The sequence below is a fragment of the Canis lupus genome, chromosome 10 (assembly GCF_003254725.2).
Source record: "Canis lupus dingo isolate Sandy chromosome 10, ASM325472v2, whole genome shotgun sequence".
Lineage (NCBI taxonomy): Eukaryota > Metazoa > Chordata > Mammalia > Carnivora > Canidae > Canis > Canis lupus.
Window position 1 is genome coordinate 62,256,991 of NC_064252.1, and position 19,504 is coordinate 62,276,494.

Genomic DNA, 19,504 nt, shown 5'->3' on the forward strand with positions numbered 1-19,504 from the left:
ATCTCTTTATCACATATTTAACTCCTATACTGAATTTTACTATGTGTATACACACAATCATTGACGACTGTAGGGAATTTTAACTCTCTGAGAGAATTCTGGAGGCCAATCTTTAGTAAAAACAAAACAAAACAAAACCCAAAAAACTGAAGTGGCAACTTATAAATAAAAACAAACAAAAAAATACAACGAATTATGACCTAATCAACATTCTGGATCAAATAGCTTTAAAAAAAGTCACTAAGAGGGAGGGGAGTAAAGGAACTTGTTAACTAACACCAGGAGGATACAATCAGTCAAAGCAAGCATATGGAGAATTCTGCAGATCAAATGACAAAGTAGCAGAGGGGGGGAAAAAAAGTAACTGTTCTAGATGAAAGCTAATTTACAGGACAAAAGTGAAATGTGGGGCAGCCCCGGTGGCGCAGCGGTTTAGCGCCGCCTGCAGCCCGGGGCGTGATCTGGAGACCCTGGATGGAGTCCCGCGTCAGGCTCTCTGCATGGAGCCTGCTTCTCCCTCTGCCTGTGTCTCTGCCTCTCTCTCTCTCTGCATCTCTATGAATAAATAAATAAAATCTTAAAAAAAAAAAAAAAAAAGTGAAATGTGGTCCTTGTTTGAATACTAATTCAAAGAAGCCAAACAAACAAACAAACAAAAACATTTTTTAGACAGAGAAAAGTGAACACAAAATGAGTACTGGATGTTAAAGGAATCACTTCGAATTTTACAAGGAGTGAGTGAAATCATGGTTATATATATTTTTTTAAAGTTCTCATTTATTAGAGATACATACTCAGTATTTATGGATGTATGATATGCTATCTGGGCTTGCTTTAAGACACTTCAGCTGAAAACAGGCATGGGAGATAGCAATAGATGAGAACAAAACAATGTTACTGTTTGTTGAAAATTGGGCAATAGGTACCTGACAGTTCTTTATCTTCCTACTTTTGTGCTTTTTATTGAAATATTACAAAGTTTTAAAAAATTATGGATTTGTGTTTGAAATCTACAATGATCAAATTCTCCAATTTCACCGCTCCAAGGCAAAATCAGATAACCTTCTATACAAGAAAAAGTTCTTCAACTAATTTCATCTACTACATACTATGTTATCCCCCACCTCTGGAAATTTTTAAGATTTGCATTCCTAGAAATTCTAGGCTTATAGCATCACTTTGGGAGCTAATCAAAAAATGATAAAACAATGTTAAGGTGGCAAGAGGGTTAAGTGATCATTACGTGTGAGCAGATTATCCTTAGGGATATATTATTATATGGATGTATTAGAACATAATACAGAAGATAAAACTGGACATAAACTGATAGACTAGGATATATGCATTTTTATCTAGGGGAGGGAAGGAAGATACTATTTTCAAGTATTTTCTGATAATACCCACAATTAATTAAGAAATATCTGGTAGTCTTTTGAACTTTCTATATTTAAACCTAGAATGACTCTATGACTCAGGAATTCTACTCCTAGGTAGATAACCAAAAGAACTGAAAACGTATGTCCACACAAATATTTGTACATAAATGTTCACAGCAGCATTACTCAAAATAGCTCAATTATTTAATCAATGTAATGGACAAAACAAATTATAACCTCAGCTGTTAAGTATTTTGGGGAACAACTTACACTGGGATTCCTATGATTTATAATAATGTAAATATATAATAGATTTTGCTGTAGCATCTAAGAATAAAAGAAAATTAAAAAGTGCAGCTTAAGCTATGCATTGTTTGTTTAATTATTTCACCTCACCTCACAAGCTGCTTGACTATTATTAAATTGTTTGGTCAACAGTTCAATCCACTGAAGCATGGTGGGCTAAAAAAAAAAAAAAAAAAAAAGGCAAGAAAAAAAATTCATTTAAGGCATGGACTTCTGAGCTTAAGATAAAGAAAACCAAAAGCCACCCGGTAAATGACAGAAATCCACAAAACAAAACACATACCTTTTCTTTTGAATGTATAAATGTTTCTAGGACAAAGGAGGTGCTTAACTGTAAGAAAAGATACCATTTAGCAAAAAAAAATTTTAAAAATTACCTTAAAGTAGTCAATTATGAAAAATCTATCTAAGGCTTATATCTTACCTTTGCTGTCATTAGGGACACAGCTTTGGGATCTGGTAATGTACTGGGAATACAACTACATAACTGCCACATAAACCTAGAATTTAAAATAATAAGTTACAATTCTTATAGAATAAATTTGTTTTAAATGTGTAACAAAAAAATATATTACTAAATTTACTACTTACCCAAAATATGTATGTTCAAAAATGTTTTTGTCTTGAAGAAACTGCATGTTATCATGCCAAATCCACTGAAGAAAAAGAAAATGGTTAACATTAGATATCAGAAAGCATTTGCTTATAACATTTTATAAGTATTTTTTTTAAAGACAAAACCAGATTTTCTCTAAAAGAAACAAAAAACTAAAAAATACAGGCACTTGTAATTCATGCTGGTTCTTTCCCAGCTATGTGGAATATGAAAATAGTTACTAAGCCTGCTCTAGTTTATCATCATGTATCTGGCTACCTCAAACAATCACAGTCCTTTAAAAATACAATTATAAAGATTTTGAAAGTAAGAAGTCTGAAATCCCATCTGTCTGAAGAGCAAATATATAAATGAATACAGTTATGTTGTGTTCCACTTTGAAAACAGGTTATGAAAAAGGTTATGTTCAATAACTGGCAAAATAAAAACAATTCAGATTGGCAGACCTAAATCATGTTATTTCCTTTTTAATCTTCTGTAACAATTATGAAAAAAGATTATTTCTAATGTGAGCCTTATATAACTGCTCTGCTGACCTTAGTTTTTGTGTTCTTTTAGCTCTCTGAATATCCTAAACATGCTCTAAATTAGAATTCCATAAAATTATTTTTTTTAAAGATTTTATTTATTCATGAGAGACACAGAGAAAGAGGCAGAGACACAGGCAGAGGGAGAAGCAGGGAGCCCGATGTGGGACTCGACCCTGGAGGGTCGCGCCCTGGGCTGAAGGTGGTGCTAAAACCCTGAGCCACCCAGGCTACCCAAAATATTTTTATCTGGAACAAATTTATATTCTGATTATTGATATTACTGCCTGTATTTATCCCTCCTAAATATTTTCAACTACTCCCGGCCTCCCAGCCTACTACTGTAGCCCAGCACCAGGTCTTATAATCACGTATTAGGGCTCCTGCTTCACACAGATACAGACCTAGTCACTGAATGGACTGCTTCAGAGTTCTTAGTCCTCTTGCATTTCTATGCACACAGCTTTCTAGAAAACTGTGGCCTCAAAAACAGTTTGACAGCCTTCATCCATCAGTGCTTTCTCATAGCAATGGAGTCCCATTCCAAGTTTCTTATTTCCATCCAGGAGTTTAGCTCTAGATCCTATGTCACAATTTTCGTCTCCTTTACCTCTCAAGAACTTTTGGCCACCATTATCGAATTTGGACCTAAGCCTGGTAAATTTTGTGGTTTCCACCAGACTCAATGCTTTTATTTCTGTTCCATTTCTGTCCTACAGAAATATTCATCTTGTTTTTTGACTATCCTTTTTAAACATTTTATCAATACAACATATGTGTAGCCACGTGGATGTGTATAAGTGTGAAAATTACTACAGGTATTTCCTATAAACCCATTTAACTTCATCGTGGACCATATTTCATTGCACTTACTATCATCACAGCCTCAGAGGTCATTTTTTAGCTCCTAAAACATGCCAATAATCTATGTCTTTACTAAGGGAATTGGTACATAATCGTTTCTTTGCCTGGAGTACCCTTTCATGTGATTAAGTCTTCACTAACTTTCAAGTCTCAGTTTAAGCTTAATCTGAACTATGTCCTAATCACTTTCCCCTGCAATTCCAATCAACTACCCTTTCTGAGCATTTTGTTTTATCCGTAAGTTATTACAATTTATAATGTTAGCTTAATAAATTTTATGGTTCTAGGATGCATGAGTGGCTCAGTTGGCTAAATATCCGATTCTTGATTTCAGCTCAGATCATGATGTTGGGGTCGTGAGATGAAGCCCTGCTCCACACTTAGCAGGGAGTCTCTTTGGGATTCTCTCTCCCTCTCCCTCTGCCTCCCCTTCAACTCTCAAATAAATAAATATTTAAATAAGTAAATACATACATATATAAATAAATAAACTCCCTAAAAATAAGTTTATGGTTCTAAATTTCCTATTTACTATTTGGGAAAGTCTGCTCCTAGCTATATTTTAACTGTACATATAAAGGACCACATCTGAGATTATACCTAAAATCTATGTTAATAGTAAATAACAGTATTATCATACTTTAATATTTTTAGTAAAGGTATATGCAGGCAAACTCTTTTTCCATTAGTAAGCTAAAATGATGATAGGGAAAATAAATGGTTGGTTTAGATCTGCAATCAAGAATATTCTAAATAGTGTTCAATTTGATTTTCTTGTTAAAGTAGAGCAAAAGTCCGGGATTCCCTTTTGTCACAAACATATATCAGTGGTTCTCAAAGAATGGTTCAGAGACCTATGAGGGTACCAGTGGCCATTTTAGGGTATATATAAGCTCAAACCCATTTTTTAAATAAAATCCTGATGCTATTTGCCCTTTTATATTTGCATTCTCTCCTGAGAATACAATGGAGTTTTTCAGAGGCTAAATGATGAATGAGATCACAACAGAGCAAATGCAAACAGCTATTATGAGACTCCAGCTGTTGTCTATTAAATCAGATATTAAGAAGATTTACAAACACAAAACAGCGCCACTTTCCTCACCAAATGGTTTTGTTCTGAAAGTTTTTTTTTTTCATAAAATGGTATCTATATTAGCATGTCATGGCTTAATTTTTGTTATTTTTAAATAAACATAAATTTTAAAATTTGTTTTATTTCTAATATGGTAAATAGATATGGCATTAAAACTAATTTATTAAACTCAAGGTTCTCAGTATTTTTTAAGAATATAAAAATTTTGAGAATAGGAGTCTCAGAACCATTAATGTAAAGAATATACATCATTAAAGTTTTCTTTTTTCATGAAAGTTTTTTTTTTTTTTTCATGAAAGTTTTATATGAAATTTCATTTCACTTCACAAGTGAGCTAGGTTGTCATTAAACACGATTAGGTCATTATCTAGAAAAAGAAATCTAGTGAAACACCTAATTTTGCTGGTAAATCCAATGCAGGGGGTTTAAAAGATGATCATATTCTTGGCTGTTTATCAGTAACATTCTGAGGAGGCAAGATACCAGTTAAAAGTATGTCTGGGGAACAAAACCTACTTGGTTTTAAGACTTGATCACAACAGTGCAAAAATCAAGTAATCAATCAGATAGTAAAAGCTGAATTGTCTAGATGGAAGAGTAAATGTTTATCAGGTATACCTGTAGGTATACCTACAGTTTGTACTTTTGGTTGAGTTTGTAACACTGATACAACACACAGTGAGTTGTGAATATATTTTATAGCTCTTAAGACATTAAAGTAACATTATCACTTATTACATCATGAAACAAAGAAAGCCTAATTACTACAGACAAGAAAGACACTTTTAAAAATATTTAATACATATTTTAAATGTGTTTCAAATACATGGTACATTTCTACGTAACATGAAGCAAAAATCCAAGAACATTACCACACATACAAGTTAACTGATAAAGCTTGCTCCAATTCCATCAACCATTTTGCTTGTTTTTCTTTAATGTTACTAATAATTCTTTTCTTTTTTTAAAGATTTTATTTATTCATGAGAGAGAGAGAGAGAGCGAGGTAAAGACACAGGCAGAGGGAGAAGCAGGCTCCATGCAGGGAGCCCGATGTGGGACTCGATCCCGGGTCTCCAGGATCACACCTTGAGCCGAAGGCAGTGCTAAACCGCTGAGCCACCCGAACTGCTGACTAATAATTATGTTTCACTCAATTTATATGCACCTGTCCTATGTCTGTATTACCAAGACTATTAGCAAATAACATTAAGGTCTACCTGGGATTACAAATCCTAACACTGCCATAGCCTATTCCTGTAGTTCTATTACTTGTATTAATACTTAACATGCTTTTAAATTGCTAAAGTTAAGTTATACCTCTAGTAACTCTGACGAAACATCAAATTTGAATTCTTTGCCATTTTCTTCCTCTGGTTCCATGCGTTTGTAAAACAGCATATATGCACTGTGTGTCTTTAAGAGGCAAAGAAAAAAAAATTTATTTTCATTTTGACAAATTATAAAATTAGATAATATGGAAGAAAGGAAAAAATGTAAATTACAATGAAACAAAGGATTACCTTTTCAAAGGAGAAATCCATAAATTTATCTGTAACAGAATCATAGGTCTTGGTCTGTTTAAAAAAATAAAAGTTTTCCTTCTTTAAAAAATATATATATATTTATCTCAGTTACATTTATATATGAAATATTCCATAAACAGCTAAATTCATTCTTTATAGTAACTTTATAAATTTTTTAATAGTATTACATTCATTAAAAATCCTTAACAGAAGTTTTTGACTAAGAGTAAAGTTGACCCTTGACCCTTGAATAACACAGGTCCACTTAAAGGCAGATTTTTTCCCCCAATAAATATGAGAGTACTATAAATGTATTTTCCTTTTGATTTTAAAAGATTTATTTATTTTAGAGAGGTGAGTAGGAAGAAAGGCAGAGGGAGAAGAGGGAGAGAATCTCAAGCAGACTCCCAGATGAGCAGAGCCCTATGTGGTGCTTGCTCTCACGACCCTGAGCCAAAATCAAGAGTTAGATGCCCATCCGACTGAGCCATCCAGTCGTCCCTCCTTATGATTTTCTTAGTAACATTTTTTTCTCTAGTTTTATTGTAAGAATACAATATAGTGTAACATATAAGATACGTATGAGTGTTCAAAATAATTGTGTGTGTTCATGTTATCAATAAGACTTCTGATCAATAGACAAAAGTTATACTCATATTTTCAACTGTGTAGGGGCCTGGCACCTTTAACTCCTACATTGTTTAAGGGTCAACTGTACCTAAAAACAAAGATTCAAAACATTTTTAAAGATACTTTACCATAAAACATATAAAGTATAATAAAATATACTTGCAATTTAAGAACTTTTAAGAGAAGAGCTTTGCAAAGTTTACTTGTTTACTTTTTTTTTTAAGATTTTATTTATTTATTCATGAGAAACAGAGAGAGAGAGAGAGAGAGAGAGAGAGAGAGAGGCAGAGACACAGGCAGAGGGAGAAGCAGGCTCCATGCAGGGAGCCCAACGTGGGACTTGATCCCGGGTCTCCAGGATCATGCTCTGGGCTGAAGGCAGCGCTAAGCTAAGCCATCCGGGCTGCCCTTTTTTACTTTTTTTTTTCCTTTTGAGGAACTATCCTAGGAATAATATCTAGAGATACAATCACTTTAATTATGGCACATCAGCAACTTATTCATTACTTCCTTCTACCCATTTTTGAAGTGTTAGCAATTTGCCTACTTCTTTTCTATTCAAAGTAGTACATAAAAGCACCAAAGAGCAATAAGGAAGGTCTTTATTAAAATCCACAATGTGAACAGTGATTTCACAATAGACATGGTTATTAAAATGAAAAATTTTACTTGGGCTTACCTGTGAAATGGAAATGACTAATGCTTGACTTATGAGAATCAAAACAGTATTTTAAAACTGTTCTCAGAACATTGGTCTTGGCTAAAATGCCTATGAAGTGCAGTTACGTTGTTATTATAATACTACTACTCAAACCTAATTGTCTTTTTCATGTCTTAGGGCTAATTATATAACAGATAAGATAGTCTCTGTATATCCTGTCAATAGTCGTAACCAGATTGATGCTATTATTTTGGGGGGGAAAAAAGCACTGAAAGAGTAATTCTTTGAAGTTCAGCTTGAGTCAATTTCTTCAACAAAGATTTTTCATATCAACTCAATAGAGTAACTTCTTTTTGCTTGAATCCCATTCAAGTGGACAACTTTTACCATGTTTCATGGCAATGCCATTCAGTTCCTATCCTATTTTCAATTTTAAGTTTTAACCTTTTTAATCAGTTGAAGGCAGAAATTATAATTTAAAAAGAATTTCCCAGTGTCTGGCATATATGCCAAACAGACTAGACATCTAATAAATAACTGAATAAATTTAGATTTAATCATAGCAATTAAAAGAAAGTTATGTAGTTCTGCCACTGGATTTTATGATACTGCACATCACTTGGAAAGTCACAAACCATTTATAACTTCTGAATAAAACTTACTGTCATCTCTCCACCAAAACATTCAGAGGCCAGCTGAGCAGAATCAAAAGGTTTTACCTCAGCATCATTAAAAAGATACCTAAAACAGAGCACATAGTGTCGATCAACTACATACATACCAAGTACCTGATCAAGTATATACATGCTATTATGCTTATTATAAAAATATATTACATAATGACAAAATTATAAAACTTGAGCAAACTATTTTTAATGAGGTAAATAAACTCTAAGTTCTTATTTTGACAACACTAATCTATTAGAAACTGGGAATATAATTTTACTAATTGTAACTGCCCTAAAATCTGATAAATCCATTTATAAACTAGGAGTACCAGAAGAATTCATGAAAACAAAGAAATAGTTTGCATAAACATAACATGTACAGCTATTGGACAGAAAAGATTAAGAGATGGAAGAACTTCCAAAGATAAAGATACCATCTCAACATTTATGATCAAAATAGATTCAAAATAGATTTATGGAATTTTATTCAAATGGACACAAGGTAAGACACCATGGACATGTTGGCTTAAAGAGTTCAATGCAACTATTCTGTGAAATGGAAATCCATTTACCAATGTACGTTTTATTCAAAGCAATATCCCTAACACTTTTAGAACAATGCCTACCATAGATACATAGTTTCTATACGTGATACTCTACCTAACAACATCTGAAGACTAAAAAACAGCTATTAAGCACTGATGCAATGACTTACAAACATTACCTTGATAAAAGATGATAAAAGAATGTTCAGGTTGGAAAGGGAAAAGTAAGGCGGAGAGAGTGGAGCACGCAAGTAACTTCAAATTGTCATATACAAGAACCTCAAACCACCCTATAGTGGTTAGAGTTGCTCAGTAAGCAGCTCTTGAATGAGTGAGCAAAGAAAAGATTTGGAAGGTGCAATATTGTCTATGAATCTAAAGTTGAGTGCAAAACTTTGTTTCATTTTTCTTAGGAAAACATTCATCAAATACTCAAAAGAAATGTAAGAATAACTGATTTCTACTGTCTAATGAAAGTCAGTATCCTTTAAAAACTGCCTCCTTTTCTAATTTTATTTTTTTAAGATATTTTATTTATTTATTCATGAGACAGAGAGAAAGAGAGAGAGAGAGAGAGAGAAAGAGAGAGAGACGCTTGGGAACACAGGCAGAGGGAGAAGCAGGCTCCATGCAGGGAGCTCGACATGGGATTCGATCCTGGGTCTCCAGGATCTAGGATCACATCCTGGGCTGAAGGCGGCGCTAAACCACTGAGCCACCCAGGCTGCCTGAGAAAGTTTTTAGAGAAATAAAATCAGAAAACATATCTAAAGCAAAAACAACAATAAATTTATACTCTAAAAACAGGAAAAAAAGTTTTTCAATCCCAAGAACAAAATACTTAAAACTTACCATTTGTTGTTTTTATAAGCATGTGGATTGACTATATCTCTGATGAAGCTATAATAGTGCCCACCATCTGCCGTTCCTGTGTGAACAGTCACTCCTATTAAATCATACTCATAGCTTTCTGTGTCTTTTGAATGATCGCTGACTTCCTTAAAACCTGAAATAAATACATAAAATAATGGTAATAATTTTGAAAACTGCACAGTAACATCTTTGACTCACTTTACTATTTAACATTTTTTTCTTACAGAAACAGGCACAGACATTATATAACAGGTACAAAACAACTCCATCTGCTAGTCATTCCTCACTGATAACCTACAATTTTAAGTGCATTTAAACAAATCATTTGGAAAAACAACCATGTGCAGTAAATATAAAATAAGCTCTTTTTGTTTAATCTTATTCTTATTAAAATAGTACAAAACTTTTTATTCAAGTTTATCTTATTAGGAGCAGGCAGATACAAGATCCAGAAACGTGTTAAGATACTCATGCCCTTTAATCTCAGGTTAAGAAAATGGAGCACTATGCAGGTAGCATGCTTGCAATTGTTTGTTTATAGAAATATTCTGTATTAGGAGACAGAAACAAAATAAAAGACCTTCCTGTCCCCAAATATTTAAATTTGAAAGATATAAAAGATACTAAGGAAAAATTACAGAATGATCTGTAAGTTTGAAGATTTATGACTTAGATCTATATTTCTAGCATCATATACAAAGGATGGCATAATCAGAAAGAACTAAGTGAAAGCTGATTAGGTTAACTAGAGTGCACTCTAAACTGGAAAGTGACAACTGAGGAGAGAAGGAAACAGCTGACAGCGTCTGAGTAGTGACTAAGTTCAAATATGCTAGGATCTGACTCTGAATGTGTAACTTATGGCCTAAAAAAATCCTTCATCTTGGCATGAACTTCTGCTACTTCTACACAAGGTAGCATCATGAAGAATACCAGAAAGCATAATAACTGGACAGTCTTGCTGGAATTTTATAAATTATTTGAGAAGAGTTCTAAAAAGTAGGGTGTATATAAACAATGCCTACTTCTTAACTTTGCCTATATTTTCAAAGTTATCATCTTCTACAAACAAAATGATTTGGCCACTACCTTTTGCCCATCTCATCAACTCTACCCCCACCTCCTACCCACCTAAAGAAATTAGCCATTCCTCTCAATCTATTCCTTACTCAAGCTCTGCTTCAATGATGCCCCTAGATTTGTGATATACTTACCATCCAATCTAATGACATACATCCTGTTTGTAATTCCTTGTTCAATAAAACTTGCCTAATTAGACTTAAGTTCTGTGAGATAAGGAACCATTTTTTATGTTGTTCATTGCCATGTCCCTAATGCCTAGAAGAGTGCCTAGAACATAGTTCTATAAATGCTAAATATCTACTAATGAAATGACGGAACGTGCCATACTGTATTTAAATACATTCTCCTTTCTAAAATTCAAATTCATTTTATTAAATGTATAGCTGGTTATTTCATAATTATGACTGTCTAATAATACAGGCAAGAGAATGAGATAAAAAAAAATTACCTTCTTTCCTATCACTCTTTCCCATTAGAAAATCTTCTGTATAGGGTGTCATATCCAAACGTAATGGGAAGGAAAAGTGTGTGTTCACTTTCTCTTTCATCATTGTTACCATATTAAATGTATACCTCATAGTATTAAAACTCAGAATGCGAGGCAATTTCTTAAAACACGCCCTGAAAGACAGGAAAAAAACAAAACAAAACAAAACAAAAAACACCTTAAAAATCTCTTCTAAAAGTACTTTATCTGGTGTCACTTACATTTATACTATATGTATTTCAGTATTCAACTCAGAGTAAATAATAAATAGTATTTTAAGTCATGCTCTTATTAAATACATCTATACCTATATCTACCTCTTACATGTCTTTTTTCATTCTGAAAGGGTTTTCCTGTGTCTAAGTATGAAAAATATAAATTTACAGTATGCTGTGGTAAATTCCATGAAGATATATATGTAAAGGTGCTATGGAAGCATAAACTTCAAAGGTAAGGGTGATGTCTTTGGTTCAAAATTTTCTTTTCCATCTTAAATAGGAATTGAATTATTTTTATAAGTTAGAATTGCAAAGTTTACTTGTATCATTTACCAGATGTATGATCCTCAACAAGTACTTAACTTCTGAGCCTAATTCCTTTTTTTTTTTTTTTAAGATCTTTATTTATTTATTTGAGAGACAAACACAGAGAGAGGGAGGGAGGGAGAACAAGTGGGGGACATAAGCAGAAGGAGAAGAAGGCTCCTTGCTGAGCAGGGAGCCCGATGTAGCGCTTGATCTCAGGACCCCAAGATCACGACTTTAAGGTAGATGCTTAACCGACTGAGCCACTCAGGTGTCCCCCCTCTGAGTTTAAATCCTAATTTGGAGATTTATAAAATGGAGATTTAAGTGCCTACTCCCTCCTACTTTTAGAATACTGCCTGGCAAATAACATTCAATAAATATTGCTTGATATTACAACAATAGCAGCAGCAAGATACCTAAATCTTACGGCATAACAAATACTGCTTGAAGTTCAAATTATTTTAAGATTTTTATTTATTTATTCATGAGAGATACAGAGAGAGAGGGGCAGGGAGAGAAGCAGGCTCCCTGCGAGAAGCCTGATGTGGGACTTGATCCCAGGACCCAGAGTAATGACCCGAGCCAAAGGCAGATGCTCAACTACTGAGCCACCCAGGGGCCCTGCTAGTTCAAATTAAACCAAAATTTTAGTTTAAACATATACAGAAGTTTGGATTCATGAAAAATATGAATTTGATTTCTTCAAATTCTTCACTCAACTTAAGATTCTAGAGATTTTGAAATCTTAGAATTTAAAGAGAATCTCTTTAAGAGAGCTTAGTTTAAAAAAAAATTAGGAGGGCAGCCCGGGTGGCTCGGCAGTTTAGCGCCGCCTACAGCTCAGGGTGTGATCCTGGAGACCTGGGATCGAGTCCCACGTTGGGCTCCCTGCATGGAGCCTGCTTCTCCCTCTGCCTGTGTCTCTGCCTCTCTCTCTCTCTCTCTCTCTCATTAATAAATAAAATCTTAAAAAATATTAAAAAAAATAAAAAATAAAAAAATAAGGAATTTAAAGAGATAAAGAAGGTAGGGAAAGCATTTCACAAGCAGAGAAATTAAGTCTAAAAATCCATCATTACCGATTATTTGGGAGACTGGCAAAATATGCTGTTATGTAAGTACAAAGGACTCAAATGATGAAGGGCCTTCTGTGCAATATCAGTGTATGAACTGCATCCTGAGTTAAGTCACTAAAGGACCTATGGTGGTCCATGAAACCATGCAAGATTTAGAGGATAAATGATGTAATGGAACTAAAGAGACGAGAGTTATGTTACAGACTTATTTAATCTATAACACAGAAGTCACGGTTGAACAAAGCACAACATTCTGATTCAGCTCAGTTGAATTAAGAATCTTAAGATTGATGTTATGGTGGTAGAATTACTCAGTAAAGAATGAATAAACAGAAAAACAGAGGTTTGAAGATAAAGCAAAAGATGATCCTTAAGCTCCTTTCTTTCTGTTGTGACCACTTACTATGTTATCATAGACATTCAAAAGTATGGGGAAAATATAAAAGGACCGAGTAATACTTTGCCTGAAAAATGAGAATATTTCAGAAAACAGCAGAATTGTATTAGCCAAAACAAGGGAGTATCTCACGAAGTAGGAATTTATAAAAAATGACATATTTTCAGAAGCTTATTTCTTTCAACTAAAAAGACATTCTCAAAAGAAAATGCCAGAGTTTATTATCTTTTATTGATTCCTCACTATTCCCCCCTCCACAGTAACAAACCTTGTGTCTTAACTCATACCCTAACCCTAACCCTAATTCTCATTGGATGAGCCTGTCTTATCCCTGTAACTGCTTGCACAGTTATGCTTTCACTTAAGTATGTCTACCGTGTAACTTTTCTCTCTTGCAACCAACTTGACATCTGGAGACTGAGAAAAAGACTAGTATTCCTATCAGTGCAGATTTCCCTGGAAAAATCTTCTATTAAGTATTTTAAGACCTGGCTTTTCATTTTCTGTCTTCCAACATGCTTAGATCTATCCAGAAAAGTCCTGCTTGATCCTTAAGCCCTTTCTAGGTTCCATTTTCCTTATTGTTTTTTTATTGCCAAACTTCTAAAGTTAATGATCTAAACTTGAGGCCTATACCCTAACAACGCTTCTATTGCTACAACCTGAAAAAACATTCCACAAAACTCTTTTTGCAAAACCCAATGCTTTTTCTCAGCTGTCATTTTCCCTCTTTTTTGTGGACTTCGTCAATTGAATACCCTCTTCGGGAGATGCTCTTCCTAATTTCTACATTACCATCCTATGATGGTAATGATTTTCTTTCTTTCCTACCTTCAATTGTCACTTTTTCTTTCTTTCCTACTTTCAATTCTGTCACTTTTTCTTTCTTTCCTACCTTCAATTCTGTCACTTTTTCTTCTGCACTTTTAGGTTGACTTAAGTCTCATAATCAGCCCTTTACAACGGTTATGTTCTTTCTCAGGCAGATATTCAAATGGTGTCAACCAATTATGCAAATAATCCCAAAATCTAGATTTTTTTTAAAGATTTTATTTATTTATTCATGAGAATACACGGGGGGGGGGGGGGGGAGAGAGAGGCAGAGACACAGGCAGAGGGAGAAGCAGGCTCCATGCAGGGAGCCCAACGTGGGACTCGATCCCGGGTCTCCAGGATCACACCCTGAGCTGTAGGCGGCGCTAAACCGCTGAGCCACCGGGGCTGCCCCCAAAATCTAGATGTTAATCATCTTATGTCATTGTGTATTACCAATCAATCATATTTTCTATTACTGGTTAATGCAGGCTTCTTGCACAACAAGGTCATTTCTATTTCTCTGCCTTTGTTCCTAATAACTGCATATGATGCTCCCTTCTTAATCCAATTTCTACTTGCCATTCAACATTCAGTTATAGAATTGAAACCTCTTTACTCAACTACTCTGTCCTAAACTGGCCATCTTATGGTTGGCTCTTAAGAAAAAAAATATCCCACTTCAGAGAAGGATCTCTCCAGTTCATGAGGAGACCTTTTATCATGATTCACTAAGTGCACAGCAAAGGGCTAAAGCAATCAGACCTTGGTAAATATTACCTTGGTAAATAATTAAAAGGACACAAAAATTTGGAAAAATTTAAAGAACTTCAAAGTATACTTGAATAATTGAATGAAATGTTGCCATACAAGAATAAGCTTCAGGGCACCTGGGTGGTTCAGTCAGTAAAGCAACTGACTCTTGATTTCAGCTCATGATCTAGTTGGGGGAATTGAGCCCCTCATCAGGCTCTGTGCTCAGTGTGGAGTCCGCTTGAGATTCTGTCTCTCCCTCTGCCTCCCACCCTTCCCCTGCTTGCACTCAATATAAATAAAATCTTTAAAAATAAAAAAAAAAAGCATAAGCTCCAAGCAGCTGATCCTAACCTTAATCACATAATTTTTAATAAAAGTTTAACATGAATTCATTGTATTTTACTTCCATTTGACGATGTATCAAAATGGTAAATATTACATTTCAAAAAGCGTACCTTTTTTCAGCTCGTACTTTTTTCCCACAATGAGAACAAGTATACATGTTGTCACCTTCTAAAGTGTCTTTAATAGTTACTTCATCAAGAGATTCCTGTGTATTAAATCAGATTTTAAAGTTTCATATTATTGTTTACAGTAGGCAAAATTACGAAAAGTAGTAATTATCATTTGGGCAGGATGCACAGAGGAAAAGAAACTTTTTAATAACAAAATTCTAAATTTTAGCACGAAAAAAATCCCCCCCAAAACTGACAAGATGCTCCATGAATTTTACTAAATTTTTCAAAAGTACAATTTTTCAAAAAATAAAAATTGTACTAAACATTTCAACTTAGGGGGAAAAATCAGCTTTGTGGTCTACTTTTAATTCTTATTTGATCTGCATAGCTAGAAGAATAGATGAAAACATGAAAGTTAATTTTCTATTGAGATGACAAACAAAACTGCCGTATACAAGTATCTAGAAGCAGAAACAGTCTAAACAACATATACAATGTTACTTACATAAATGTTCTTCATATCAGCCACTTGGCACCTCACAGTATAAAACTCTTCAGCAGTCTGACTAACATGTTCACAATCCTGGTCAATCAACAATCAAATATCAGTAATTTATTATAATAAGCTAAAATATACATTAAGATTTCCAAAAGAAAAGAATAGATACAATACTTACCAAGGACACAACATTGTTTGTAATTACACCTCCAAACAAACTTTTGACGGTATTTTTCTTTAAAAACAAACAAAAGTGAGTAATTAAAATTGGGCAGGTCTGTACGGATTTCAAACTAACATCAGTATTCTGGTACTAACCAGTTCTGGAGACATTTCTTCAATTTTAGTAATGAGATCAGTAAAAAATTCGGTCATATCTTTTTGCTCCCCAGTATTCAGAGGCTGCTTATCCATGGTGTATGTTTTACAAAAGGGTCTAGGATTATATGCTTTGCATTCACTCTCCTGCAAAGGAAAAGGGGGAGAAACAAATCTACGTCTCAAAAAAAAGAACATTATCACAAGGTTCTTGAATAAATAACAAAACAACAAAACAGAGTAAATCTACAAAGCAACCGCTCTTTTCGATTTCATTTTGTATGATTTTCATGGCATTTTCAGTTTAATAGTCTTGGTGCCCAAAGATGCTTAATTATGAAGTCTGTGTTTTTTTAAGTCTAATAATTTCTACGAAGGAGTTTGGGACTCAAGAGATACAGATCTGTACTATCAAACATAAAATACTAATATTTTGTGGGTTAAATAAATTTTCCTACAGACTCAACTTTAGTAGGTATTTATTTATTTATTTATTTATTTATTTATTTATTTATTTATTTTTAATTCATTTGAGGGGGAGAGAGTGCACAAGTGGAGAGCACCAGCAGGCAGGGAGGGTCAGAGGGAGAGGGAGAAGCAGACTCTCTGCTGAGCAGGGTGCCTAACGTGGGGCTCAATCCTAGAACCCCAGGATCATGAGCTGAAGGCAGATGCTTAACAAAGTGAGCCACCTGGGTGCACCTGAACTTTAGTAGTTCTTAAGAATAGTTTAAAACACTCTTCTGTTTTGTCAGTTCAGATGGCATGTTCCAACTGTGTTAAATGGAGATTCAAAGCGGGATGAAGAGTGCCTGCGTGACTCAGTCGGTTAAGCATCTGACTCTTGATTTCAAGTTCAGGTCATGATCTCTGAGTTGTGACACTGAGCCCAGATCAGGCTCTGTGCTGGGCATGAAGCCTTCTTAAGATTGTCTCTTTCCCTCTCCCTTTTACTTCTCCCCTCCCCAAAACAACTGGAATCCCTGAATGACTAGTGAATCTTTTCATTTTGTTAAAAACTTCATTTACTGAATCCTTAGTGTCAGAAGTTGAAAAACACAGGAATAAACAATATAATCTCGGTCCTCAGGATTCTAACAGGCAAGAGTAGCAACTTTCACTACAAGTGGCAGGTATGAGACAGAGTTGTAGAATTAGTTTTCTTAGAGGAGCTGAAAAACAAGTTGATTTGGGAAAGATGACAATAAGAAGAAAAGGGAGAAAAGTGCTAAGGAAAGAGTGCTGCAGGTAGAAGGAACAGCATAAACAGCTGCACAAGTGATGAAGCAACAGTCATGATGGGCTTCCAAGAAAGGATACCTGCTACGGGATGAGGCTGGTATAGGAAGGAGTAAGAGAAGAGGTTGAAGGGGAACCTGGCTGCCTTAGTCTCGGGGCTGTGGGCTTGAGCCCCACATTAGGTACTGAGAAAACTTAAAAAAAGGGAGGGGGGTTAAACAAAAGGGGCAAAATCAGAAGATATGTGCCATGCTGATCAAACTGAATACTATTTTGTTCGTAGTAAAAAATTACTGAAGTGTTTTAAGCAGGGGAATAATATTGTAAGATTTGTTAATTTTTAAAGATTGATTACTTTTATAGTTTTGGGGGTGGGAATTAAGAGGAACAAAGAGAAATCAATCAGAAAACTCTACGGGGGGATGGAGGGGAAGGGACCAGATACAAAAAGTTCTTTAAAGGACAAATTAACAGTCATCACAACGGTGACTGACATACGACTACTAAAAGTCACTTTGACAACACCAATAACTGACAAATTTAATTTGAAAAATAAGAGTACATAGTTAAGGGCAAATCTAATACAAATGAACTTCATTTAATGTCTGCAGCTTATATAGGTTATAGCTAATTAGTTTTCCATATATAGTTGTCAAACATACCATTAAATATGTAAACATTTTTTGAAGCTCCAGAAGAGTGGTCTTGTGCTTCATATCTTCTGAATACTGGAAATTAAGAGAAATGTTCCATTATAACATACTGATGGTAGCAAATAAGACATTCTAATGAAGAAAGTGTTAAAATGTGCTTAATACCGTATCTGTTTTCATTCTTTTAGCTCTATGTAGAAAAAGTCTATTCAATTTAGCATTTTAAAAATTAAAATATTTTGATATAAATATAGCCATCACTATTATAAAGAAAACTGAATAAAGAAATCTTTTTAAAAAATTGCTTTCAGATCAAAGCTCATTTGGTGCAATACTGTTTTCACAAATTAGTAACTGTGCAAAGAACAGAAAACATCATATGTGTGCAATAAAGATATTTTCTACAAATAAATTCATACATTAAGAAAATTGTTATAATAATAAATGACATCTCTCCATCACCTAGTCATACCTTTATTTTTTTCTATAACAGTAGTATATCCTTAATACTGCAGAAAAATTACTGGCCAAGATGCCTGAAAACCCCAAATATTCAAATATCATTAACTGAGATTTAGGTATCTAACTAGATCCATTCACTAGAGGCTTAGTCATGAACACCACCTTACAGGCACTTATTAGATATAGTCCAGCTCATCCAAATATTTAAAAAAAAAAAACTATGAAATACGACCCTCACTACAAACTACTACCTGTCAAAATTGTGAATAAGCTCTGATAGTCTCATGGAATAATAAACTTCTCTATGCCAGAAGTATTACAGTAGTGTCAATTTTGTGAGGAGTGTTCAGTAATGTGGTCTGCTATTTAAGAGCTTATAATCCAACTGAGGACATAAGGACACTGAAATAGGAATCTATTCAACATACCATATAATTTTGCAGTAACTATATTATGTACAACAGGAACTGAGTAAAAGTAATCAACAAAATTGAGAAAACAACTGTAGTAATATTTCCGAAATATGGGAGGCTTAATACTCCATGAGATTAGAGTAAAAGTCACACAAAACATTTTCCAACACGTAATAGAACTGATACATGTAAACTATACATATAAAACAAAAATGCTCAGGAATAAAGACCTGGATTTATATTTTCATTGCTAGAGAATGAGTTGTTGGCTGAAGAACAGAAGTGACTGAGTTCTAAATTAAGAAAAAGAATGTTTTATTTTACTTAATGTATAAGTTCCAAATATATACTCCACATATGTATTTTCTACTTAAAGAAATACATGTTTGCATCCATTAGGATGGCTATTGTCAAAAAACAGAAAATAAGTGTCAGCAGGGTTGTGAATAAATTGGTACCTTTGTGCGCTGCTGGCAGGAATGTAAAATGGCATAGGCACTATAGAAAACTGGCATGGTGGGTCTCAAAAATTTAAACACAGAACTCCCATATGATCCAGTAATTCTATTTCTGGGTATATATACAGAAGTGAAAACAAAAACTCAAATGGATACTTGGGACACTCGTGTTCATGG

The 19,504-nt window shown here is 34.2% G+C and overlaps 1 protein-coding gene across 2 annotated transcripts in view; it reads right to left on the reverse strand.

Moving 5' to 3' along the window:
• Nucleotides 1-19,504, reverse strand: part of USP34 (ubiquitin specific peptidase 34) — a 244,189-nt gene that overhangs the window by 39,371 nt on the left and 185,314 nt on the right. For both annotated transcript variants that reach the window (XM_035721667.2, XM_025468624.3), the window contains exons 44-57: nucleotides 18,004-18,069; nucleotides 16,103-16,249; nucleotides 15,963-16,019; nucleotides 15,791-15,868; nucleotides 15,283-15,377; nucleotides 11,220-11,392; nucleotides 9,668-9,821; nucleotides 8,265-8,343; nucleotides 6,309-6,362; nucleotides 6,106-6,201; nucleotides 2,274-2,338; nucleotides 2,107-2,182; nucleotides 1,966-2,013; nucleotides 1,773-1,838 (exon numbers count right to left, since the gene is read on the reverse strand). In XM_035721667.2, the coding sequence (XP_035577560.2) occupies nucleotides 1,773-1,838; nucleotides 1,966-2,013; nucleotides 2,107-2,182; nucleotides 2,274-2,338; nucleotides 6,106-6,201; nucleotides 6,309-6,362; nucleotides 8,265-8,343; nucleotides 9,668-9,821; nucleotides 11,220-11,392; nucleotides 15,283-15,377; nucleotides 15,791-15,868; nucleotides 15,963-16,019; nucleotides 16,103-16,249; nucleotides 18,004-18,069 (1,254 nt within the window). The remainder of the gene's footprint in view (nucleotides 1-1,772; nucleotides 1,839-1,965; nucleotides 2,014-2,106; nucleotides 2,183-2,273; nucleotides 2,339-6,105; nucleotides 6,202-6,308; nucleotides 6,363-8,264; nucleotides 8,344-9,667; nucleotides 9,822-11,219; nucleotides 11,393-15,282; nucleotides 15,378-15,790; nucleotides 15,869-15,962; nucleotides 16,020-16,102; nucleotides 16,250-18,003; nucleotides 18,070-19,504) is intronic.